Source organism: Poecilia mexicana, unplaced genomic scaffold (genome assembly GCF_051168715.1).
Source record: "Poecilia mexicana isolate PSO_F unplaced genomic scaffold, ASM5116871v1 scaffold_20, whole genome shotgun sequence".
Classification (NCBI taxonomy): domain Eukaryota; kingdom Metazoa; phylum Chordata; class Actinopteri; order Cyprinodontiformes; family Poeciliidae; genus Poecilia; species Poecilia mexicana.
In genome coordinates this window covers 18866036-18891366 of record NW_028263389.1, presented here as the reverse complement: position 1 = coordinate 18891366, position 25331 = coordinate 18866036, and the positions used below count along the sequence as shown (strand labels likewise).

The following is a 25331-nucleotide window of genomic DNA, read 5'->3' as shown; positions in this document are numbered from 1 at the left end:
CGCTGTGACACTCACTGTACAGTTAATAATATCAATATAATCAAGTATAAGGCTTTATGGAGTAAAAAGCGTCAACTTACTGGCTATGAGACACTGTGCACTCAGTGTAAACATGGCACAACAAGCAGGATGAGTCGAGATACATTCTGTGATTTCGCTTTTTATGAAGGTGATGGGGAGGAACCATCCACAGGAAATGATCTTCGAAGGAACAGAGCACAGAAGCTAACAGGAACTAGCACCTGTCGAGAGCTGGAGCGGCTCGAGGCGACAGGTCGCCGCTCGGCGTGAGGCGCTCCTCCGTAATCTGTGGTAGCGAACCGATCGGGAAGCGGAAACCACGAGTCAGTCCGTCACTACCGGTCCCGCCCTGCGACACTCATCTGAACAATCGAGACGGCTTAACTGTCCGCGTTTAACAGGTCAGACGTGCGTCTCGATGTAGGAGTGCGTGTGGGACAGCGACGGTGTGAGGGGCGGCGGTCCCGGGTCGGCGGGTTCGGGTTCGGGTTCAGGTTCGGGTTCGGCAACGGAGTTCTGGTCCTGAGTGAACAGGTCCTGATAGGCTCGCTTCCACTCCTGGAACTCGGCCGACGAGAGCTGCGGATTGGCCAGCAGCCTGTCAATCAGCGCGAGCTCCCCCTCCCTGTCCTATGAGGATGCAGAAACACAGGAGGGGGCGGGTCACTCTCACACTGTTGCCACGACGACAGACGCAAGACACATGGAGAGGCGACACAGACGTGACTGGAGACACTCAGGTTTGGGGAGATTTAAGTTTAAATCCAACAGATTCCTGGAAACCTAAACCTGAAGAATCAGAGAGGGCCAGTGACTACTTACATTTACTTGAGTAACTTTAAAAAAAATTACATTTAGGAGTACTTTTACTTGAGTAATTTTATTATGAAGTATTTCTACTCTAACTTGAGTAAAACTTCTGGATTTTCTACCTACTGAATGAAAAGAAAACACGTTTTATCCAAAAATTCACCAGATTCAGACTCAGACCTGCTGGTTTTATTAAAAGTTTTTTACTGAGAGGAAAAATTTTCTTTTGCCTGATTTTGTTATTTTTTGTCACTTACATGAATTATTGTAATTTTGGTTCATAAAATACATACATTTCCACTTAACTTTATATTTTGATCTGTCTGATTATGTAATTTTTAAATATTAAATGATTGATAATTTGATCAGTACTTCCGTAGACATTTACCAAATACTTTTTACTTTTACTTGAGTAAAGACATGTTGAAGTAGTGCTATTTTTACTTGAATATAATGTTTGAATACTTTGCTCACCTCTGATTGGGAGTCCTTTAATTTATCACACAAACTGGTCTGTTAAATTATAAACTTTAAAAATTAAGGTACAGTTACAAGTTATACTTAAAGCTGCAGTATGTAACTTTAATGAAAAATAGATTTTTCTACATATTTATTGAAACTGTCACTATGTCGTGGCAGTATGGTATGACAGATAATCTGTGATAAATAATTCCTTCTCCCAGTGCTAACGGGAAACAACCAATCACAGCCAGGGGGCGGGTCTTACCGCTGTCAATCACAACCTCCTTGATCTCTGCTACGCTACAGCTAGCAAAGCCTGTTGTGAATGCTAATGCAAGTTACCGTGGCGGGTAAACAGTTTTCCTGTAACGTTAAGTTGTTTCTCAGCCATTAGCATATCAAGCTGCGAGTACATGAGGATGATTGACAGCTCTAAGACCCTCCTCCTGGCTCTGATTGGCTGTTTTTGGTCGGGAGCGGTGCGTTTCTGCAGACAGCAATATGAGCTACATAAGGTAGGAGATCGATCTTTTTACAAATTATGTTTCATAAACTGTTATGATATGGTGATAGTTTTAACAAAATATATATAAAAAAATATTTTATATAAAAGTTACTTAGAGCTTTAACGCACCAAAATATTGAAAATCAGATTTTTAAAAATATTAGCAGAAAAAGCAGAATTACATTGGATTAAATGTGAGATTGTGGCAAATATTAATAAATTACTTTAAAAGAATATAAACTTGTGTAAAAAATATACACAGCTATGTTTTCTAAGCAAAATATGACATATGTACTGTCACATGTATTTAGATTTAACAGAAAAGCATAAAGGGAAGGGAATTCAAAAAAATAAACTTCTCTCTCCTTTTCCAATATGTCTGCTCCTAACAGTACAAGATGTGGTGGAAACGTGATTATTTTACAATAACATCTTGTAAGAGTGCGTCTAAAATCAGTTTTACATGCAGCGCCTTCAACTTTATGCTGAACTAATTAAAAGTGGCGTTAGCATGTGGAAACTTCAGCTTGTATTGGTGTCATATTTGCTTCTTGTACAAATTTGTAGCACTGAGACCTTTAAAAAAAAAGAAAGTAACTGGGATTTACAACATTTAACGACGACAGCAGGTGTTCCCTGTAATTACTTGTATATATTTACACACACAGCCTTTTCTCTTTTTTATTGTTCTGAAACTAATTTTGTTGTGCTTCTGTACGACGACAATAAAGGCTGATTCTGAACTCCAAGCCAGTTTTTTGAGTAAATCTGATTATTTAGAGGCAGCAGCACCAGAATACCAATCTGCAACATTTTCCCGATCTGCCTCAGAAATATTCTTCCTCTCTCCGTCTCTCATCCGTTTTGATCCACTGATTGTTGATAAGACGGAGAGCGTGTTCACGTCCTTGTTGTTTCCACAGCAACCACTGCAGCAGATATATTGAAACGTCCAAACCAGCAGCTTTATGCTCTGCTGAGGGTAATAGATGCCGTCTAGCAGGGTCACTGCTACCACTACACAATGTTTTCGACCAAATGCTCCCCAAAGCTTGGTATATTCCTCCACAGACACCAGACAGGGTGCAAACACTGGTTGACTGAGACAGCCAAAGTCACAGACATCTGGAGGAGTAAACACGCCGCATCCAAGGAATAAATACAAACATTACAGGAGAGCCACTCAGGCCAGAAGCATCAACTCTGCTTCTGCTCAGGCAACATGAAGATACACATGGACCGATGGAAACCGAAACCAAAGAGACACGAGAGGTGAACCAGGACAGACATTTACCACAATGTGCTCATGTTTATGTGCATCATGTGTAAACAGTTTACTGTAAAACTAAAAGCTGCTGAAGTCAATAATCAAGATTTCTGTTGTGAATAAACTCAAAAAGCCAGAAGATATTAATTAAGTTATGCAAACATTTGCTACAAGAGCTGGAGAAGGTGACACTAGCGCTAAAGTTAGCTTTTATTTAAAATGTAAGGAGCTGATTCAAAATATTAACCCTGAACAAGATCATTTCCCTGCTCCCAGTTTAGTTTTTTAATGATCCTTTTAAAAATACCTTTAATTTTTTCTGCTTGGCACAGAAAGGCTTGTTAGCTGTAATGTCCTAATTCCATCAAAATGCATAAATAAATGTAGGATAAGCTGATGTGGAACAGAAAAACAAAAGAAATCTAAAAAAAAATCAGCTTTCTGGAGAGTAATAATGTGATTAGAAATGGGCTACGTTTTCTTTTATTTGTGTAAATTCATATATTGTTTATGCATTATTTGTGTTTGCTCAGAAAAAAGGCACAGACTCATGAAGCATGTAATAAAATTTACAGAAAACTAGCCCAAAACAATCTGTTTTAGTATTATTATTGTTATTATCATAGTGATGTTTCTGAGCCACTCGGCTCCTCCAGACTAGCGGCAGCAGCAATTAGCAAACACCTGGCGAGTTTGATAAGCTCATCAGACAAACTACTTCTCAGTCCAACACTTCAAGAAATGATTGTAAACGGCATAAAGGAGGAGAATTGTTGTGATTATGAGCTGAAGATGGAGAGTCTGAAAGGTTAGGAGCTTCTTAAAGAGACAGAGACCTAATATCAAGGCGTCAAGTTTGGAAAAAAAATCACTTGATAATTACGTGTTACTGGAAGATTAATGTCTGAACACCAACTGTAAAGTCTTAAAAATACAAACATTAAAATAACTAGAATAAATAAGCCTGGTGGCCCGCCAGGCTTATAATAGACTGGGGGAAACCCAGGTAACAAGTGACAGATTAAAGGCTGCCCGGCTCTTTCTGCCATGTTTATAAACAAATGATCCCTTTATGCAGCATTTTCAAAACAACTGAAGGCAACGTAGTTGTTTAGTTTTGCTACAAATTGATAAAAATCTGGTATCGGCAGGCCAGGCTTTTCAGAAATCGGTAGATAATTGCTAATTGTATTACTCGCTGCATGCGTCTGTGCTGCTTCAGTGTGGTGACAGTGAATCAGAGCTTCGGCAGCTGTGCTTTCTCTCCTGTCCTGTGCTCATGCTGGAGTGGACGCACCTTGAGTGTGGAGCTGAGGATGCGCAGGCGGTGCAGGCGCTCGTTGAGCTGAGGGTCCGCCGCCCGTCGGAGGAAGGACTGCCTGAACTCAGACTGGCCCTTGGCGTCTGAGCTCCGCCCCAGCGGACAGACGCCACCCTGTTCGCACGCGCGGAACAGGTCGCCCAGGGACGCGCCTTCACTGCCACCTGCAACACAGGAAGCCGACGGTAGAAGCTGAGCAGAGGAGAGACGTCAGAGACGGTTTTCTGCAGAGATTATTAACGATGACAAAGCCCTCATCTCTCTCCTGACAGCCTCAGGGACGCTCTCTGCTCTGTGGCAGGTTTATTTCCTCCTCCACGTTGGTATTTATTGTGCAATCTGTTTCTCAAACAGAGCTCACATATATCTCCTGGTTACAAAAATCACATTTATTTACTATTTCAGAACGACACCTTCCTGCTGCCGCTGGTCTTATCCAGAGCAGCGCCGTCTCATTAGGACGGAGACGGACAGCAGCAGCTGATGGTCACTTAAGAGCAAATCAGGATCTACACTGCAAAAATACAAAATATTAACAACTAATTTTGGTTTGGTTTCTAGTACAAATGTCTTAGTACACTTAAATAAGAAACTACCCTAAAAGTAACTTTTCAGCAACATACTTATTTTTGGTAAATAAATCCTCAGTACTGATAAAAAATTACTTGTTTTGTTGGTAGGTAAATTATAACATGGGGAAAATGTCTTGTTTTAAGTTAAATAACCTGTACTTTTTAAGGAAGTGGATCGGAGCATCTCTACTTTAAACACTGAAATGGAAAAATCTTTGTCTTGAAGTTTAATTAAAAATTATTTTAGAAGCTTAATTTTTATGTCTTCATAGTTTATTGATCTTCCCTCCTTCTCATTTAAATAAAAGACCAATCCCAAATTGATACAAATATTAGAAAAACCCTATTTTTTAAACACAAGTACTGTGAAATAACACAGTAGATGTTACTCTGTGAGACTCGTTTAAAAAGGATTACGAGACGAAGCAGCAAAGAGAGAAAGCTGGATTCATGGAGGAGCTGCAGGAATGATGCCAAATGCTGAAGACAATCAACCTGCCAAGCAGCTCAGATGATTTAAAACACTCATCTTTTACAGAGGGTTAATTAGCACTTTGGGTGATATAAAAATCAATGAGTAGCTTCCTATGAGCTGGGTGGTTTCAGCTTGTAACGTCATTTCTCTATTCAGCATCACAGTCCTGCAGATTTTTAATACGTCCTGAAGTTTTAAAATCAACTGTCTTGCACTGACAAAGAAAAGCAAAATGTTTCCTAAAACGCATTTGCATCCAGCTCGGTTTGGCTGGAAAGCATTTCCTCTTCCTCCAGCTCCCAATGATTTGACTCGGCTCATTATTGATTCATAAATATGAATTTATTGGATTTAACCCTCCAGAATACCAGAAAATCCACCAAAAAGTGAAGGGTTTCACGTGGCCTAGTCAAAGTTTGGCGATAACTCTAATTGAGATGCTAGAGCATGACCTTAAGAAGTCCATAATGGTGAAAGTCCAAATATCCCCAGTTTCACTTTCATCTAGTTGCATTAATTATTCACCAAAATGAAAAACAAGTTCTAGTTAAATCCAGATAGAAACTTTTTTTGTCTTCATATGTGACTTTAATTCAACCCAGTCAATGTTTTTAATTTTAGAACATAATAAAATGTTGCTTATTTTAATTGTGCGCAGGTCTTTACAAGTCTTGTGAGTAAATATATTTACCCATTTATCCACAACTGGAACTTTCAATATCTAGCAGTTACTTTTGCAACTTACCGTCTGTTGCAAGAGCCACTCAGATTAATTTCACTCCCTGAAAGGCGGGAGTGAAATTACCGTAGTAACAGGTTACCGTAATAACCTGTTACCGCAGGTTATTACGGTAATAAGTTATACGGTAACAGGTTACGGTAACAGGTTACCGTAATAACCTGTTACCGCAGGTTATTACGGTAACAGGTTATTACGGTAATAAGTTATACGTTAACAGGTTATTACGGTAACAGGTTACGGTAACAGGTTACCGTAATAACCTGTTACCGCAGGTTATTACGGTAACAGGTTATTACGGTAATAAGTTATACGGTAACAGGTTATTACGGTAACAGGTTATTACGGTAATAAGTTATACGGTAACAGGTTATTACGGTAACAGGTTATTACGGTAATAAGTTATACGGTAACAGGTTATTACGGTAACAGGTTATTACGGTAACAGGTTATTACGGTAACAGGTTATTACAGTAACGTCTCCCCTTTCAGAAACTGTTCAGATAACGCAAAGTACCACACAGTTACGGTACCGCAAATTTGGCTAGATCGTCGGTACTGTTTTTAGGACTTGGACGGTTAAATATCCAAAATAAATAAACAAAAAAAAATTATAATAATTATGAAGTGTCTATAAACAAAACCATCCAGTTTTTGGTAGAAAGAGAGAAAAGAGAAAAACAATAAATCATGCAAATAAAAGTGACTGAGTTTGTTTTAATTCATTATGCGATTAACTGATTTATTGCTCATTGCGACAGGCCTGACAGATATATTTTATTCTTTAAATATAACTACAATCTAATTATTTTCCAGCTTCTGTCATGTTTCATAATAAATCTGAACTCACAGTTGTGTGTTTGCTGCTCTTCCTTCACCGGCGGAGCGAGCAGCGTGTGCAGGTTGCTGTCGCGCGGCAGCGTGAAGCTGCGGGGTTTCCCACCCTGGGTTGCCATGGGAATCAGCCTCTGCATCGCCACGGGCAACGGGACGTTCCTCTGTGGGGGGAGAGTGTAGACGGCTCCAGCCATCATCGAGCCGCCTCCCAGGCCCGGCTCGGCGAAGACGGCGTCCTCTGTGAGGAAGACGGAAAATATCAGAGCGACGACTCAATTATTTATGAGAACAAACTTTTAGTGATGCGTCTAAACAGAGTTACTGAGAAACATCTGAAGCCATTCTAATATCTAAAAGCCAGGATGATGGTTAAGAAAGAAAATCAACATTTTTGTTTCAGTAAATCAACAAAAATAGTAATTAACTGTAGAGGTAAAAGAAATAATTCCAAATTCCTACTTCTGGGAATTCTGAACCAAATCTAAATGCTCAAAAATCGATTTTAAAACGTGGTTAAGTTGAAGGTTGTCTAATCCAGCAGATGGATTTTGAAACATTCTTTGATATTTTTTCATTTAAGAAAAACCCAGGCAGCTAAGTTACCATAAAATTAATTTAAAATACATAATTTAAATATACAAACTTCATTATGTTTAAATATTAATTAATATAATCTTACAGAGCAGCTTTAAATAAATACTCTTTGTTTCCTCTCGTCAATCACACAATGTAAACAAAATCTCTAAACAACTGGACAGAAAAATAGTTTACTGAATTAAAAATATTTTCTGAATCAAATTGTGACCCTAAAAATCAGAATCGAGTAACAAGACACTTAAAGGTTTGGATTTTTAATTAGTCACACAATTTTCTGCACGAAGAGCCGGTTGGTGGTTTTCTTCAGCAAATATGTTTCCAGCAAGGTTTACTTTCTAAAATAAGCGAGTTGGATGAGTTATGTATTAAATAAGCTAAATCTGTTCCTGATTACATGCCTGTACTGTTTTAAAATGAGTTTTGTTGGTTTACGTTTATTTAATCTAATGGGTCTGAATTAGACAGCAGCTGAGTTGTGGAAAACAAAAATAAATAGAAATAAAATATGTAAATAATAATCCTGAATTTTAAAAATATAGATAATTTTAAAATGAATGTAATGAAATCAGTAAAAAGTTACCCAGTGGTCCAGTTTGCAGGTAGTGCAGTCCAGCTTCAGTCAGCGGCGTCTCTATCAGGTCCTGCCAAGACCGCCTCTGTGAGGACGACGAGCGGCCCGGGGACCCTGTCTCACTGCTGCCCCCCGCCGGACTGGAGCGGTACTGCACGGAGCAGCAATCAAAACAGATTAATGGGGCGAGTGAGCGGCAGCTTTTCAAATGGAATTAGGGTGAAATGTTAGCAGTACAGAACTGTCAGTTATCCGTGAAAAACAGCTTGAAAAATGTAGAAAAAAAAAACAAAGAAAAGTGTAGCTACCAAAATGACATTTTTAAGTAGCGAAAAAATGAAAGAAGGAAACCCTTAATAAATTACTTTCAGTTTAAAATGAACTCAACATGGACATATTCATTAAAGCGCTTTAAATAAGACAATTAAGTTTTCAAAGAAAAACTTTAATACGACTTGAGTCCAAATTTTGAACAACAAACAAGTAAAGCTGGTATGACGATAAAAAAAAATAAAAAATGCTTGAATAAAAATAATCACATAATACCTCAAACTTGTTTTCCTACTTTGAAAAACAAACTTATCATTGATATCTGTTACAATCTCCTCCACAATATCATATCTCCTTGCTTTTCAAATTAAATTAATGTTAAATATAAGCAGTAAAGACCTCCACATCATCTGACTACAAAAAAACTGCAAAAAAAACTTACTGCAAGAAAAGTGTGGTTGCCAAAATATCACAGTTTTATATGGGAAAAAACTGAAAAAGAAGAACCTTGAAAATAAATAATTTGCAGTTTTTGCTAAATTTAATAAACACTAAAAACTCATCAAAGACAAACACTTCAATTAAAGAGCTTTAAATAAAGCAACTAATCTGGTAAAGGAAAAGCCAGAGTAATTTTAAAATATAGTTTTATCTTATTTAAAAAATATACATATAAATAAAATACAAACTCAAACCAAACAAGTGTTTACATGCATGCTTATATCCGTAAAACTGTAAAATTGTTACTAATTGTAAATAGTCTGTCTTAATGCCCAAAGAACAAATTTTATATATATTGTTCAGAGTTTGTTCAGAGTTTGTTCCTCTGGACTGGAGTATTATTTTTTTTTATAACTATACGATATTTATTTTGAAATGTTTCACTTGCTCTGTAATATTTTAATTCTTTACTCTGTTTTATATGTATTTTATATTCTTTGTGTGAGCCCATTTGCTGTTATCGTCTGTCATTCTTCTGTTGTTCAACAGAAATTTTCTGATTACTGGACAATAGAGGATATTTCTATTCTTCTGTTCTATTAAAATAGTTACATAAATTTTTTACAATGTTTTTCCTATTTAAAAAAATGAAATTTATGGTTAATATCTGCTCCAATCACCTCCACAGGGTCACATCTGTACGGCACGTCGCTGCTGCTGCTGCCCAGTGGCTTTCTCCCGCTGTGTGTGGTGCCTCCCCCTAGAGGGCCTGGATGGTACTGCGGCTCTGCAGCTGTCACCAGGGGCTCGCTGCACAGGAAGTCCTCCTGAGAAGATCGAGAGCGAGACGTCTCTGTGGAAGACAGGCGGGTGGTTCGGCCTTCCAGGTAAGCGCTCATCTGAGAGAGAGTGGAAAAATCCCAGCTGAAGCATCTGAGCTATAATTTAACCATCACTGCAAACTTTAGAGTAAGAAAGAAAACTAAAGGGCAAAAATGTTAATAACTAGATGAGATATTTACCAACAAAATAAGAGTTATAGTTTAGGACAAAAAGAAATGATTCAAAAACTAGAGCAGAGATGTCCAAACTTTTTTCAGCGCAGCCAAAATTGTCGAGTCAAATGTGTTCACTGGCCAAGAAAAGAAGAAAAAGAAAAAAATAATCAACCAAATAATTTTATTTCTTGTAGAAAAGAGATGTTATTCATTTTAGATGAATATCTGGTTTTCAAACTATTTTATACATGGTTAAATTAATTTATTCTCAGCTATCAGAACAAGATTTAGGTCACTTTCTTTCAATATGCTTTCTATCTGTAGCCAAGTTTAATAAATAAAAAAAAACTAATTTAGCTGCAGTAAAGTCAGCTTTTCAGTAAAAGTCTCTGGATATGAGTGGATCTACTTACTATAAATATTTGGTTATAAAAAAACAAATATTTTGTGTTATGCTTAAATTGTTCACTTGTAAGAAAATTATCAATAAAAATTCTACCGATTATTACATTTTTAAATGTTAATAAACACAATTTTTATTATTCTTGAACTGCAGTGGGGGCCCCAAACAAAAACCAAAAAAATCAATCCAAGGAGCCACAAATGGGTCCTGGGCCACAGTTTGGACATCCCTGGTCAAGAGCAACTACAGCTAAAAAATATAGCATCACTATTCACTGAAAGCTCAACTGAAGATAATTGAGAAGTCTGAATAAACGAATAGTTGGACAGAAGTGAGTTTGGATTTTGCTGCTGCTTTTGAAAGGAAGCGCCTCGGCGCTCTGACGTCTGCCTTGACTCACGGATGGAGGCCGTGGGTAGGTATCATATGGAGGTGGGGGGCTGTCCTGTTTCGGGCTGGAAGTGGTGTCGTCCTCATGTTCACTTTCGCTCCAGTAGTCTGCAGGAATCATGGGAATATCTCAGATCAGAAGCTCAATATACCTTCTGATTCTTCATTAATTAGTTATTGATGCAGAAACATTCAGCATGAAGAGAACTATCCCTGTTTGTATTTTCTTTTAGCCCAACACTTTGAGCGTCATCCACATGGAGACAAACATGATAAATATGTTCACAAGTGGATTTCATTTGCCTAGAAAGTTCAGTTCGCTTGGGCAGGTGTGAACGTGTAACCGAACTCTGATGCGGACTGAAAGCTACAACATAAATACTTGTTAAGGTTTTGTGTTTTTGCAGTGAATATTCTGCAATCTGACATAACTGTTTGATAAAACCCAATTAAATCTGTCGATAAAGCCAGGAAGAGGTCTCCAGGCGAGAGAGATTCATGACTGGGAGTGGAGGCTATAAAAAGAAACGAGTAGCAGGCTCACTGTTAGTCCACAGGGGACTCTTAAGGCAATGATTTGCTCATGCAGCAACGCCGGTGCAATAGTAGCAGCGGTGTTGTTGGAGGGAAGTCTCACCCTGCTCCTGCCGCATCCTCTCCCGCTCCGCATAGCCCACAGCTGCCATGTTGAGGCGACTCAGCCATCTATCAAACAGGAGGAAGTAATAAAACTCACTTATTTAAACAAAGGTTTTTATGCTACATCAATCACCATAAAAATTAAGTCAAGAGTAGCTGCTTTTACTCTTTTCTTGTGTTTTTTTTTGTTGAAACTCTTGTTTTCTGCTTTCTTGGAGTCAAACTGTGAGTTGCATTTTAATTTCGCCACCCAGCTGCAACACCTCCCTGCGACCTTCCTGCATGTTTAGCGCTTGCAGCCGTTACCTGTTCATGTCGTCCACTCCATCTGCTGCAAAGTAGAAGCTCTTGACCTTGGGGTGGCACGCTTTGAAAGCACTAGAGAGACACAGAGAGCTATTTTTGCCCACACACCTTCACGCGTTCCAGAGCAACACATTCCACATACAGAAAATAACATAAATATGCAATAAACCAGGCACTTACTACTTCTTTCGACATTCACTGGCACGGTCAATCTTAAACTCGGGAAGACTGACGAAACCCTCCGCCTTCTCGTCCTGACCGGACAAAAAGAAGAGAAACTCACAAAATGAGCTAAAATCAAAGCAGAAGGACATTATTAATTAAAAATTACAGCTTAGTCTACAGATGTTATTGTGATTTTCTCGACCTCCTGTGTTAAAAAAGAAGTGATTAATGGCCACAACGTGAACTGCTGCTGGACCCATTTACAAAAGTCGAACCGCATGGAGGCTGCAGATATGAAGAGATGTGTGTTTCTGCTGAGATAATTAATATTATATATTTAAATTTATGCTTTTAGGTCCTGTGGAGCTCAAAACTTTTGCCAAGAAGTCCAAAAAACCTTAAGCTGTTGTCTAGCACAGTTTTAGTCAACAGTCTAATACTCTGCTACTTTACCAGATATCTAGATACACTTTATAAAAAGACATTAAATGGGACATATAATAAAAAAATCCACTTTTTTTTACCCTTAAATATATTTTGTTGTGAACTTTGAGTCTCTAGGAGAGAATAAAGCTTTAATTTAGTCTCTGCCGGTGCTGGGTAGATATCTTTATATTCTATTTGGGTCGTATTTTTCAATCTGTTCAGGTTTCTCTATCCCCTGTTACGTTTTCTGAACAATTACAAAGACTTCTTGCCACCCAATTTCACAAATCTACCATTTCCGTTTCTCACAGTGACTTTATGGATGCTGAAGCTACAAGTGGATAAGTCAAATATTCTGTTGTTGGTCTCCATTATAGCACATCAAACATCAGAACTTCTTCTCAGTCTTTAGTTAAACTTTATTTTTATTGGAATCGTTCCCACATTAGAGAGGAAAGTCGTCTTTGAATGAAACACTTCAAGGACAAATCTGATAGATTTTACACAACTTATATGTGTCGATATGACATGCAGTCCATTGTTTTGATAGCATTAGCATCATAACTTCTGATTATGTTAGCATTGTATGCTAGCTTTGAACTAGCACAAAGTGTGTCTTCTATATTTTAATTACATAAATAACTTGCCATAGTTATTTTCGTCTTGGGGAACAAATGACCTAAATGCATTCGGTGACGTTTCTATGCCGCTAGATAATCATATCTCTACTATCAAGTAAAAAAAAAAAATGGCTGATCGGTGTGGAGGAACGCTATGTGAACTGGAGGGGGCGGAGCCTGAAGTGCCTCATTTGCATTTAAAGACACAGCACCAAAACGAGTTTGATAACGAGGAATTCAGACCAAAGCGTTGCAGTTTCTAAAGATCACAACTGGATAACTTAAATGGGAAAAGGAAGGATTTAAAAGCAATACATGTTCACATTAAAACAGACTAAAACTTTTCTTGTATTAGATTAGGTAGAGTTACCAAAATTATTTTTGTTGAAGTCCACAGATTTATTACCATGGTAACTTTTTTAAATACAATATGGTTGTTTTTGAACCATTTCAGTTAGAAGCAGAGAAACAAACGACGCACCTCCTCATTGATGTACCAGTACAAGCAGTTGTCTTTCAGCACAAACCAGTACTTCTTCCATTTCTGAGAGAAGTAACCCTTGGCATCCCTCTTTCTCCACAGCCAGCCCTCGCAGTCTCCTCTGCCCAGCGCTTTGCAGGAAACCCGCCTCCGACTCAGCGAGGTCAGACCTCGTCCTGGAAACGCAAACGGAGCGACGTTTAAGAACAGAGCGACGATAAAACCAAAACTGGAAGAAAGAACTCTGGAAACAAAGACATGCAGAATATTCCTCTGCAGCTGGTTGTAGCACAGAACAGCCTAAAGACAAACCAAAGGTGTATTCAGACCAACATGGCCATATGTCACAAAATCCTGGAAGGAAATTTTAAAATATCACTTGATAATTATGTGTTATTGAAAGATTGGAAGATTAATACCTGAATACCAACTATAAAGCCTTAAAAAAGGCAAACATTTTAAAAAGACTTTACAAAATAAGCAATACTGAGTCTGGTGGGGACACAAGTAAAGCCTGGTGGCCCGCCAGGCTTATAAAACACAGTGTGTGCTTAATAAAAGCAGTGCTTTTCTTTCCGGCTTAAACGTTATGCAGCAGTAAGCTCCTTATTAAAGACAACTGGAGCAACATGGTTCCAGGTGAGGCCCACAAAGAAACTCCTGCTGCTCTGCATGAAATGTCTTTTTAATGAGAACCATGATCCAGGAGTCAATTTTCCTGCTTGGCAGCTTTTTCTAAACGAAACAACTCTACACGAAAGTGTTGACACAAAAAACCCCCGAAACTTTCTTGCATGCAGTGTGGAAAGGCGTTCAGCTCAGAGATAATGAATCATTTATATTCCTGCACAAGAAGGTAATATATCTGAAAACGCTCTCCAACAATGATCGTCCTCATTCCTGTGCAGCCGCCTCAGGCCACCAACTAATGCCACCATCCGTTTGGTCACAAAACGACCCATTTGTGACAAAACCAGCCCAGTTTTACTAATTACTAATATACTGATAAATTAGCTATTTAAAGCTGTAATTATTAGCATCAGATTCTTTTGGAAACGTTGGTTTAATTGCTGTAAACAAACAGAGACGTGTGCAGATGGAGCCAAAGCTTTCAGAGCTTCTCACAGCAGCAGATGGCAGAACAAGCGATCGGACTGTGGAAAAAAATTAAAATCTCCCAGCATGTTGATCCGTGACGGCGTGGAAAGTTTGTCATAGAGGCAAAGGCACTTATGTCAGAGTGAATATTAGAAATAAATGGAAAAATCTCAACAATTACTTTAAAAACTGAATAAAACCGAAATAATTAAGAGTGCCGTTCAGAAAGCTCTCGTAATTAGATATTCTTGTAAGGCGCTAATTTAAAGCTGTAAAATAAGCACTATTTGTTAAAATAAAAATGAAAATGCTACATTTTTAATTAATCTACAGAGGGAACGGATCAGATCCAATACCAGAACTGGACCTGATTTTGGTTTAATTCCCAGATTGAGGACACAGATCCAAACCTCATGTTGCCAAAAATCACATTTTGGTTCATTTTACCCTGGAAGTTTCCACCTACAGGCACAAAATTTATACTTTTAGAGATTAAACGCTATGTAATCCTGTCGCAATAATTAATAAATCTATAAATCAATTCATCGCATAATAAATTAACATAAGCTCTGATTTTGAAAGGCAATTTAGTTGACAGAGACAACAATCCATTTCATTTATTGTTTTGATTGTGTGTGGTTTTTCTTTTACTTCCTTTTTATTTACTGTTTATTTTTCATTATTAAGCCATAATCAATATATTATTTGAAAACTGTCTCCAAACCACAATATTATTGTTTATCGCATTATTGGGACAGTTTATTGTCCAATAATATTAGCTCTCTGGTCAGGCCTAACTAAAGACCTGACCAGAGGTGTGTGATATTTGGACAGAAGAGGATGTTGGGTAATTTTTTAACCTTTGCCAAAGTGGATAAGATCGGCTTCACATGCGAGTATCGACCACTCTCCCAAAATTAAGAAAATTAGCGCAGATAATGTGGTGCTCCCCTAATAATTAATACAAAGATGAAGTTGTTTTGATGTGAAGTGTGCATCTCAAACCCAAAACAGAACCAATCGAGGAGAAGCAGCATTCAGCTTCTATGCACCTCAAATCTGGAACAAACTTCCAGAAAACTGCAAAACGGCCGAAACACTGAGTTCCTTTAAATCTAAACAACCAACCGGTTTAGATAACTTGATTTTGAAACATTAATCAAAATCCTGATGTGTAACGACCGCACTGGACAAAATGTAATGTTTCAATTGTTGACTTAGTGTTTTTATGACCTTTGAACTGAAATGAAACTTGATTGAAAAAGCTTTACACACCTTCCAACTGAAGATGGTAAAAGCATGATGAAACGATTCCTGTGCAGAAACGGCTGGTTGTCTGAAATCGCGTTACTCTTTTGGGAGCAGCTTCTGCCCGGGCCGACCTGGTGCCAGCCCTGCTTACCTTTATTCTTCTTCCTGTTCTTCGTCTGCAAAGAGGTCGACTGCTGGTATGTCTGAGGAAAGAAGAGGGAGACAGAGCATGCTGTCAGGACGGATGAGTGGCCTTTGCTTGCTGCAGTGAATCCTGGGATATAAAAGATGACAGCAGATCTTACAGGCAGCAGGACACAAGGAGAGGGGGCTGGAGACAAACAGACACAAAGGAAACCATCGCATCTCTCACCGCATCCTCTCACACACAGACGCAGTCAGTCAGGGGTGGAGGAGTCAGAGCGGCTGCTTTCACACGTCTAAACATAGAACGGAGGGCTGGAGGTGACGCTTAGGTGGGGCGATAGCACATCCAGGTGATGGAGGAAGTGTGAAACAAACAGAGCCGCAGGACGTTTATAAATAAAGAACAGCTGACCGTTGAAGAGCTGTGATCAGTTATTCTCTAATGTGGCAGCAGAGGGACAGTGAGCTGGAGTAACAGAGACATTAGCTGGTATTCTTCTGTTTCCAGTCTTTACATCGTAAGGAATACAAAGCTGATGTCACAGAAAAGTAACGTACCCACACTGTGAATGTCACTCTAATCCAACTCCAGTATATTTAGAGCTGGACAAACGTAAATAATAATTACTGATTAGTTTTTTGATTTAAACCAAACTGGTGGCGCCAGCTTTCCTGTTTTATCCAGTTTTCACTCTTTTTAAGCAGTTATGAGGCAAAACCTTAAACTGCTGCTGCACCAGTTACTCAGCAGGTTGTTGCTAGGCAACCAAAGAATGAGTGGGTTGCTAGGCAACCAAAGAATGAGTGAGTTGCTAGGCAACCAAAGAATGAGTGAGTTAGTCGATCCACCAACTTAGCTGGCCGTAAAAGATTGAGAGGCTAAAGTCTTTCTTCTGCCTACATCTCCCAGAATTCTGTGCGGCTCTGGATCGGAGTTCAGTGAAATTATTGAATATTCCTGATATTGATCACGTGTCTATCGCGCTGCATACTATTGTTACTGATTTATGATCCAGCACTAAGTATACTTTTCACTAGAGGTGTGTGGTACCAGCCCAATAAGCTCCAGATAATTTGTAGGTTTAGATAATGGCCTTTTTAATCTCCACGTTTGACAGATTAATTGTTTGTTGGTGTCAATTAATCAATAATGTGTTGTCAATAATTTAATTTCTTTCTTCTGTTTAGGTAACTGCTAGGAAATAGGTATTGCTCAAAATGAAAATAAATCTGACCGCAGATTTCAGTATCACTAATTTAATGGATTTTAAGTAAACTAAGTCTTAAAGTACAAGAGTCTTCTCCTTTCTTGTTTTTAAGCTTCATTTTTTTCTTCCTTTCTTATTTTCAGAAAGGTTTCAATAATTTATGAGACTGGTGGATTTGTGAAATTTAAAATACTTAAATATGGTACAGCCTCTGATGAGGTCTGCTATGAAAGACTGGGTGAAGAGAACAAGAGCTGAAAACTTCTGAAACGACTGGCATAATGAGTGGCAGAATTACTTAAAATTTATATTTTTCTAACTTAGATCTGTGGCTGTTGCTCTAAGATCACTGGGAAAGTAAATGAAAGCCAGTTTGCATGTGGATGCTTCCTGAGAGCTGCACCAGTGAGGCTGCAGATGGCTGTTTTGCATATGTGTTTGCTAATGTGGACCTTTGAAGAGCAAAACTCAGAATAAAATTTTTCAAGGATTTTTCACAGGGATTTCCAAGAGTTTGTCTATTTACAGCTTTACTGACTTCCTTGCTTACATGCAGTAAATATAATTGTTAAAAACAGGCTTTCTAGACCGTAAATGAGTGAACAGATGGATAGATAATGACGCAAGAAATAAAGTCTGTTCTTAGTGGATACTCCATATTTTACTATTCTACATGACTCCACACCTGGAAAATGCTGGTATTATGTGAGACTGTCACAGAGCTCTAAATTAACTTGAAATTAAGAGTATTTTCACACCTGATAGTCCGGTAGATTCGGTTTGATTGGGGACCAAAGAAGCAACATTTGTTACATTTTCAGCTGCTGCGGTTCGATTTACTGCACTGTGTCAAATGATACAAACTCTTTAAAGAAAACTTGTTCTCCTCCTCGCCTGTGGAGGCGCTGCACCAAGAACCACCAAAGGTAATGACACAAAAACCCCAGAAGAAGAAACCAAGCACAACTTCCTCCAAAAATGGAGTGGCGCTAGATTTCAGCAGTTGTGGGATTTCTCTTTAGTTTTGGTTAAAAAAAAACACGAGTCGTTTCTCCAGCTAGCTTTAGACTCTCACGTTTGTTTTGGTTGCATTTACCCAGAATGCCCTGCGCTCTAGTCTGTTTCCTGCTTTTGAAGCGGCCTCCAATCCGCTTGGCGTTCACATTCGAACCGCACCAGAGTTCACTTCAACCAAATTGAGACCGAGGTTCTCAGGTGGACTAGCCTTCACGTTTTGATTACACATTCACACCTCCCCAAATGAACCGGACTTTCCAGGCTACCAAACCGGAGATCGATTAAAGCGGACTAAACGGGGCTCTCTGTGAGTCCTTCTGTTTAGTATTCATAAGTCAACTCACAGATGCTCCCGTGATCAAACAGAAATACGTTATACTTATTGTGTAAAAGGTATGCATCTTGTATTTGTCACTTAATTTGGCAGAGGAATGTTTCTGAATACCAAGTGTGCTAATTTGAGGTTTGTGAATCCTCATAATCCTGTTTCGAATCCATCATGTTTAGATTGAATCTCTCGACGGATCAGATGGGGCAACAGACCAGCTCTGATGTCACGGTATTACACATCTCAGGGGCCGGACCTCAGCCACTCACAGCCACAGGCTCAGTGGGACAGATGACAAGGGTCCTCCCACTCCCACCGACACGCCATCTGTCATCAGAGCACCGCGCACACACACACACACACACACACACACACACACACGCACACGCACACGCACACACACACACACACACACACACACATAGCTGCTGCAATGGAAGCACGACCTGGGTGCAAAACATGCAGCTGTTTTTCATTTTCAAAAAGATTCTGACAAGACGAGTAAGGTCACTGCCGGCCAAACCCGCCAGTCTGGACCGGCTCAGACGGACCAGATGTCATGGATGTGACAGGAGGGCAATAACGAGCCAGAATCACACTTCACTGCAGCGCTTTTCTGTCGGGGTCAAAGCTCAGTTGCTCGGAGACCGGCTGTTCGGTTAGTAAAATGACTTAGAAGGAGAAGTTCTAGGAGTGGGAACAGTTTTGGTCCAAAGTGTGTGGAGTTCCATCTATGAGCAGTGAGGACACAATGGACTGCATATCTCTGATTTACTGGAAAAATATAGTTTACATCAGGTGGTGGAAGCTAAATCGAAGTCTAGACTGCTTGTCTGTTCTTAAAGATTATCGTCCTGCTGCATAATTCAAGTGCGCTTGAGCTAAAGGTCAAAAGCTAATGGCAGCAGCTTCTCCTTCTGGAGCTGTGTTTTCATATTTTGAAAATAAATTTGCCTAATGGACACTCTAGCCAAAATCAATAAATAGTAAAAACATAAACAGTGAGTAACTGAAGAAAGACACCAAAAAAGACAAAGATTTATAGTAAATAAGTTTAAAAACTCACATGATACATAGAGGTTTGGTCTCTGGGAGGCGATTCCCTCTGATTGGTCTGAAGCAGATAGTGGGAGGGGCTCTGGCTGTGGTGGCTCCGCCTCTTCGCACGCTTGGCCGTGTCATTGGACCGTTTATTTGGACGCGCCGTGTGAGAGGAGTAGTCCTCCGAGACGGTCCGCTCGTCCGCAGTGGACAGTCCCACGTAACGCAACAACGAGGCATCTGCAAAATAAAAAACATCAAACCTTTAAATTTATCTGCAAAACGGAAAACATCAAACCTTTAAATTTATCTGCAAAATAAAAAACATCAAACCTTTAAATTTACCTGAAGTTTCCATAGTTTTCAGTGTTTTCACCAGGGTTGAATATATCTATTAATCCAACAATGTATAAAATTTAAAAAATAGTCCAGAAAGGATTTATTATTCAAATCTTAACCTTTAATCAGAGCATCAATTCTGGTTAATCGGGTGTCAAATTACATTATTAAGCTTTCATTGGGATCAAAGCAGGAACTCAGATTTTTGTCTCGTTCAGTCAGAGTAAAAATCAAACCCAACAAAACAGGGAAATTTTCCAGCAGCTTTGGAAATCAAACTCCTGGACCGTTATCTGTCACCTCAGTGTTATCTCAGCTTTGGCGATGCAGTGAAGTTGTAAACAGGTAGGAGAGAGGCAGCAGTCAGCAGCTACAGTACAAACAAAAAGCCACAAATCCCCTCCAGGCCGCCTCCGTTGATAAGACCGACATTAATCCCAAAAATGCTTCATTTAAACCCTTTTTTTTTAAATTAAGTGTCTTTTGTTTAGTGGTGAATGCAGCTAGAAATGCAGCAAAACTGGAGACACACCAGTTAATTTGAAAAGACTTTACAGAAAGTAAAGATGAATTCTGCTGCAACAAACACTAATTTCACAAATTTTCCTCCAAAAGATTTGATTCTGGTTTTAGAAAACACTGATGAATTGTATTAAGGGGATATATTACAAATGATTGGATTTTGTAAAAAAAAAAAGAAAAAAAGAAAAAAAAAGAATTGCATTAGATAAATAAATACAACTTACAGATAATTTATTAAAAAAATTAATGTGGAAACATAACTGGATCTAATTAAAAGTGTTTCTGTTGTGATTCGGTTCGGTTGGGACCAAAATGGCAACATTTGTTAAATTTTCACACTGTAATGTTTCAAATTAACCTTCCATTCTGAAAAACCTGTTCCCCTCCTCACCTGTGGGGGTGCTGCATCAAGAACCACTGAAGGAAACGACATGAAAACCGCAGAAAAAAAAACACTGAGCTAAAACAAAGAGACTAGCATCAGATTTTAATGATTCCAGGATTTCTTTTAAACTCATAAATTATCTTTGTAGTTTTTTTAAATGTGAATTTCCTTTATTTTAAAGATGGAGCTCAAACACAAATGTCTCATAATTTCACAAATCTAAAAATAAATATCTGAAAAATAATTTTTTGTAAATATCTAAAAATTAGATCAAATTAAATATTTATACATCTAATTTTTACTAATGTCACAATTTCTACTCTATCCAAATTATATCTACGCAATTTATTATGTTTGTTTTGGTTTTATTTACCCAGAATGCACTGTGCCATTTCCTAATTTAGTTTTTTTTTTTGGTTGTATTAAGTATGATAACCTATAAACACCTTTAATACATTTTATTCATTTACACAAAAACATCTCCACAAACAATTTGTAAAAGAAAAAGGAAATGATTCAAATTTTTCATCCAGTATTTGTTACTTTGCTTTGCTTTAAGTGAGATTATTGAAACAAAATCCTGAGTTTAGTCGACCTGAGTTGTATAAAATCACAGCTGTGTAGTTTATTATCGCTACAGCTCATCCATCTTCCAAACTTCTTCCCACCATCTCCCCAAACTCAGGTTTCCCTCTGCAGTTTCCTCCCTCCTGTCCTTCCCTGGTTGCTAAGCAGCGGCCAGAGGAAAGTGAGAAGCTGTCAGCGTCGCCATGGAAACTGTGTGAGTGATTCAGGTGGAGGTCAGAGAGAACGATCTCTTTCTTTTACTCCTTTTTTTGTCTGTTCTCATCCCTCTGTTCCTTCTATTCTTTTTTTCTTCTTCTTCCATGGCTGCCTTTCATTTCCTCCGCCTTTGTGCTCGTATCTCTTTACCTCCTTTGCTCCTCAGCAGCTTTTCTTTGGTTCCTCTGTGATGCTAATGACAGTGGGAATTAGAGAAGAGGCTCGCAGATCCTCACACTCGCTGATCGCTTCATGATTTGTACAGATGGGAACGTTTAGCTGATATCCAGCCGGCTCCTCTGGACTCACCTCTGCGGGCTTCTCTGTTCAGCTTGGCTGGGTCTTCGTAGTCGCCCACCCAGTTGCACTCCACAGGCATCGAGATGGGCCTCAGCCTGCCTACATTAGAATAAAACAAGATCCTCATTACTCACTCTGGGAACTGCCCGTTTATTCAGAAGATTTAGTCCTGAAGTGCTGAGAGTTCATTTTAAGAAAATATGTCAGTACATAATTTGTGCAATTTGTATGAATTTGGCTAGAAAGAAACATTTTAAAGGGGCATATAGTGTCATTTTATAGCACAATCAAGTAACTACATTAACTTCAGCTGTTATAAAAATGCTACATATATCAAATATGACCTAAAGGAAATTTGACTTTGCAATTTAACACCTTGAAATTGGGCCTCTGTCTCTTTAAGAACTCTTTAGGAAGTCATCACAATATGACTATTAACCCTTTAATAACATTTTTTACCAGCGTTTCACTGAGAAGTAGCTCCTATAATGAGCTCAGCAGATGTGCAGTTCCAACAGATGTTCGCTAATTGCTGTTGGCTAGTCTGAAGGAGCTGAATGGAGGAGCTGTTTCTGACAAACAGAAACTCTGAAGATTAAAATCTGCAGCTTCGAGGAGGAGCTGCAGCTCGAAGGCGGGGCTACATCCAACCAGGCGTTTTGAACTGCTGAATGGTTGCCATAGTGATTAAAGGATTTCCCAAACATCCATTGAAGAATAAAAGCAACTCTCCAGGTATGTTTTTGATGAGGGAATAGCATTATATAAAGTGTATTTTATATAATAATGGTGACCTGTTATGGTTCCTTGAACAGGTTAGGATACAAAACATGCTCATTACATTTTTTGATCAAAGTCATTCTCAGATAATAAAAGTGTAGCTAAAACATCATTTCATAATGAGCAGATTATCTGGATTACTTAAATCCAAATACTCTACTGCTGGCCACGCCCCTAAACTCAACGTTTAGACTCTCATATCAAAATGGCTGCAAACAGATGAGCAATTATACAGCAATACAGCTTAGAAAAGCAGAAGTTGTGCCTCCTGCAAAACCAACAAGAATGCAGCAAGTGTTTTCAGGACGGTAAGTCAAAAACAAACCACTTGTCATTTCCAGCAGCCGTTGTATAGCGGTAAAACCAGCTGACCAAATGTGCTGCAGCTGCTAGGTAACGGGGCAGTGCCGGCTGGTTTGTGACGTTACATTCAGGAGGTTTTTAAAAAGGCTCATTTTCCAGACATCATAAAACATTAACTTATTTCCAAAAACCAACTATGTGTTTTTTTAAGAGCTTTGTCTGTTTTTAGAAGAAGTAGAAACCCAAATGGAAGCACAAAAACGAGTAAAATGTGAACTTTGCATATCACATCCCCACTGTGCATTTATAGAGAAAGTTAAAGAAATCGGAAACTGCTTTATTTAAGGTTAAATAAAACCTGGTGTTTTCCTCTCTCATTACCCTGACAGTAGTTTTTATAAACAATTCATCTGAACAGAATGAGGTTTAACTCGCAGTGACACGTTCTGGGTAGAACCTGCGCACCGTATGTGGGCGTGGTGCAGTACACCGGCTCCTCCTCTTCTCGTCGGTGAGACTCTTGATCCAGGAAGGAGTTTGGTGATTCAGAGCGCTTGGCAGCGCTGACGCCACTGTGGCTACGAGACGCTTCGTCTCCAGACAAGGCTCCTGTCTCGTCTCTACAGCAACCAGAGGCAGATGCTCATCAGAGGAAGCTTGAACGACGAAGGAAACGGTTCGGCCTTCAGAGATGCAGAGGAAGTACCTGGGAGTGTATGGCTCGGCGGGGGGAGGCGGGATGTAGAGATCCTGGAGGGCGGAGCTTTTGGTGGGTGTGCCTGATGGCGTGCCGGAGCCGCTGCCTGGGCTTCTGGTCGGCTGGATTTAAAATTTAAAGAAAAAAACAGACAATTTACAGTTTTTTCTTGGAAAAGTCCATCAGATTCTGCTTTAAATTTAATGTTTCATTTGTTGATTTTTGTGTTTTTATCACATAAAGCTCTTTGAACTGACTTGGTGCTGAAATGTGCAAAACAAACAAAATCTACTTGATTGATTAAATGAGCTGAACTGGACCCAAAGCATCACAGATCCTCTGTCATAGTTCTTCAGGAGTGTAAGAATATAAGCTAATTTCATTTAAATTGTACTAGATATAAATATAAAAGGCATAGGAATAAATAAAAATGACATAAAAGTAATAAAATATCTTTACTTAAAAATAGTCAAACACAATCGGTAACAACCAGAAGACTCTGAACATCCAGAGTTCAAGATGAAGTTTTGTGATTTTTGTGTCGTACTTTGAAGCCATGTTTGGTTGTTTTTCCCCTTTTGAAGAGTATCCAGGTGACAGATTGCATCATACTTATATCCCAGGTGTAAGATTTTATAAAAAAAAATATTTTATACCTATTTGCTAAGACTGTCACCATATGGTGAATGTGTAAAATTAAACATGTAATCTGTGAACAGATGAAAAACAACCAATCAGAGTCAGGAGGCGGGTCTTAGCGCTGTCAATCAACCTAACGTTGCTGCTCAATGTGCTACCGGCCGAGAAACGTAAAACTGATCCGCTTTATTTCTGATAGGAGACTCAAAACAGGTTTGCAGTCAAACCTGTTGTACAAGATTTTTTTTTCTTTTAGGGTAATTGACAGCGCTAAGGCCCGCCTCCTGGCTCTGATTGGTTGTTTTTGGTGCATTTCTTCAGATGGCAATAGCAGCTCAGAGAGGAGATGGAGGACATCAATATTTAAACAGATTATCTGTCTCATATCATCCTGTCGCAACATGAAGATAGTTTTATCAGATACGTAAAAACATATATTTTACAAAAGCTACATACTGCAGATTTAACAGGATTTTCCTATATTAAATTAGTGGCTTTTCTTTGAAGCATAACTTTAAAAATAGTGTATCAGGTAATAATTTCTGCTCCAGTGGACCAAAACACAAAAAGAAAGTCAATTTTTGATGCACAAACACTTTTCCTTCTTGTTTCCTCCCGTTTGTCGCTAATTAGAGATAATTAGCGGTGGAAATTTCAGCCTCAGCTCCGAGAATGTGGGTGGAAAGCCATTAGTTTCCCCTTCCCATTCACTGCTTTCGGCCCGGCTAGCAAACCCCGTGCTGAGCCACAGCTCCGTGACCTAATTACACGCTTTGGCTGCGGCCGAGCGGGAGGAAGAATGCTGCGGGGAATCGATGTGGGCCAGCGAGGCGCTTTAATAAAGTCTATAAAAGGTAGAGGCAGTCCCACCTGCAGAGCCAGGGGTTTCCAGCGCATGTTCTTCAGCAGTGCAGGGGCGGAGCTGAGCGTGCTCTGCGGACGCTTCTTCAGGGTCAGGGACACAACGCCTTTATCGGCCCGCAGCGAGCCGACCAGGTTACGCAACTGCCAGCCCACCTGTGGAGCAACGAGGAACAATGTGAGGCAGGGAGACTCGCTTTGGGCCACAATGAAAGATCAGTGATGTTCTTAAAGGGCCGGTTAGAAGGTATCGATAAAGTACATGTGTCAAACACGAGGCCCGCGGCCCGAATCTGACCCGCTGTAGCTTCTTATG

At 39.2% G+C, this 25331-nt stretch overlaps 1 protein-coding gene across 2 annotated transcripts in view; it reads right to left on the bottom strand.

The window, feature by feature from the left end:
- Window positions 1-98: 98 nt before the first annotated feature.
- The window catches only part of cnksr2a (connector enhancer of kinase suppressor of Ras 2a), a 62269-nt gene continuing 37036 nt past the window's right edge, over window positions 99-25331 (bottom strand). Inside the window, exons 9-25 of one of the 2 annotated variants that reach the window (XM_088001371.1) lie at window positions 25025-25171; window positions 23525-23637; window positions 23284-23438; window positions 22880-22882; window positions 21745-21834; window positions 19432-19646; window positions 15817-15868; window positions 13317-13492; window positions 11805-11878; window positions 11625-11696; window positions 11317-11384; window positions 10690-10787; window positions 9569-9787; window positions 8187-8328; window positions 7023-7247; window positions 4363-4550; window positions 99-651 (exon numbers count right to left, since the gene is read on the bottom strand). In XM_088001371.1, coding sequence (XP_087857497.1) covers window positions 424-651; window positions 4363-4550; window positions 7023-7247; window positions 8187-8328; window positions 9569-9787; window positions 10690-10787; window positions 11317-11384; window positions 11625-11696; window positions 11805-11878; window positions 13317-13492; window positions 15817-15868; window positions 19432-19646; window positions 21745-21834; window positions 22880-22882; window positions 23284-23438; window positions 23525-23637; window positions 25025-25171 — 2265 coding nt within the window. In that variant the 3' untranslated portion in view covers window positions 99-423. The remainder of the gene's footprint in view (window positions 652-4362; window positions 4551-7022; window positions 7248-8186; window positions 8329-9568; window positions 9788-10689; window positions 10788-11316; window positions 11385-11624; window positions 11697-11804; window positions 11879-13316; window positions 13493-15816; window positions 15869-19431; window positions 19647-21744; window positions 21835-22879; window positions 22883-23283; window positions 23439-23524; window positions 23638-25024; window positions 25172-25331) is intronic. The other variant, XM_088001372.1, reaches the window with a different exon arrangement.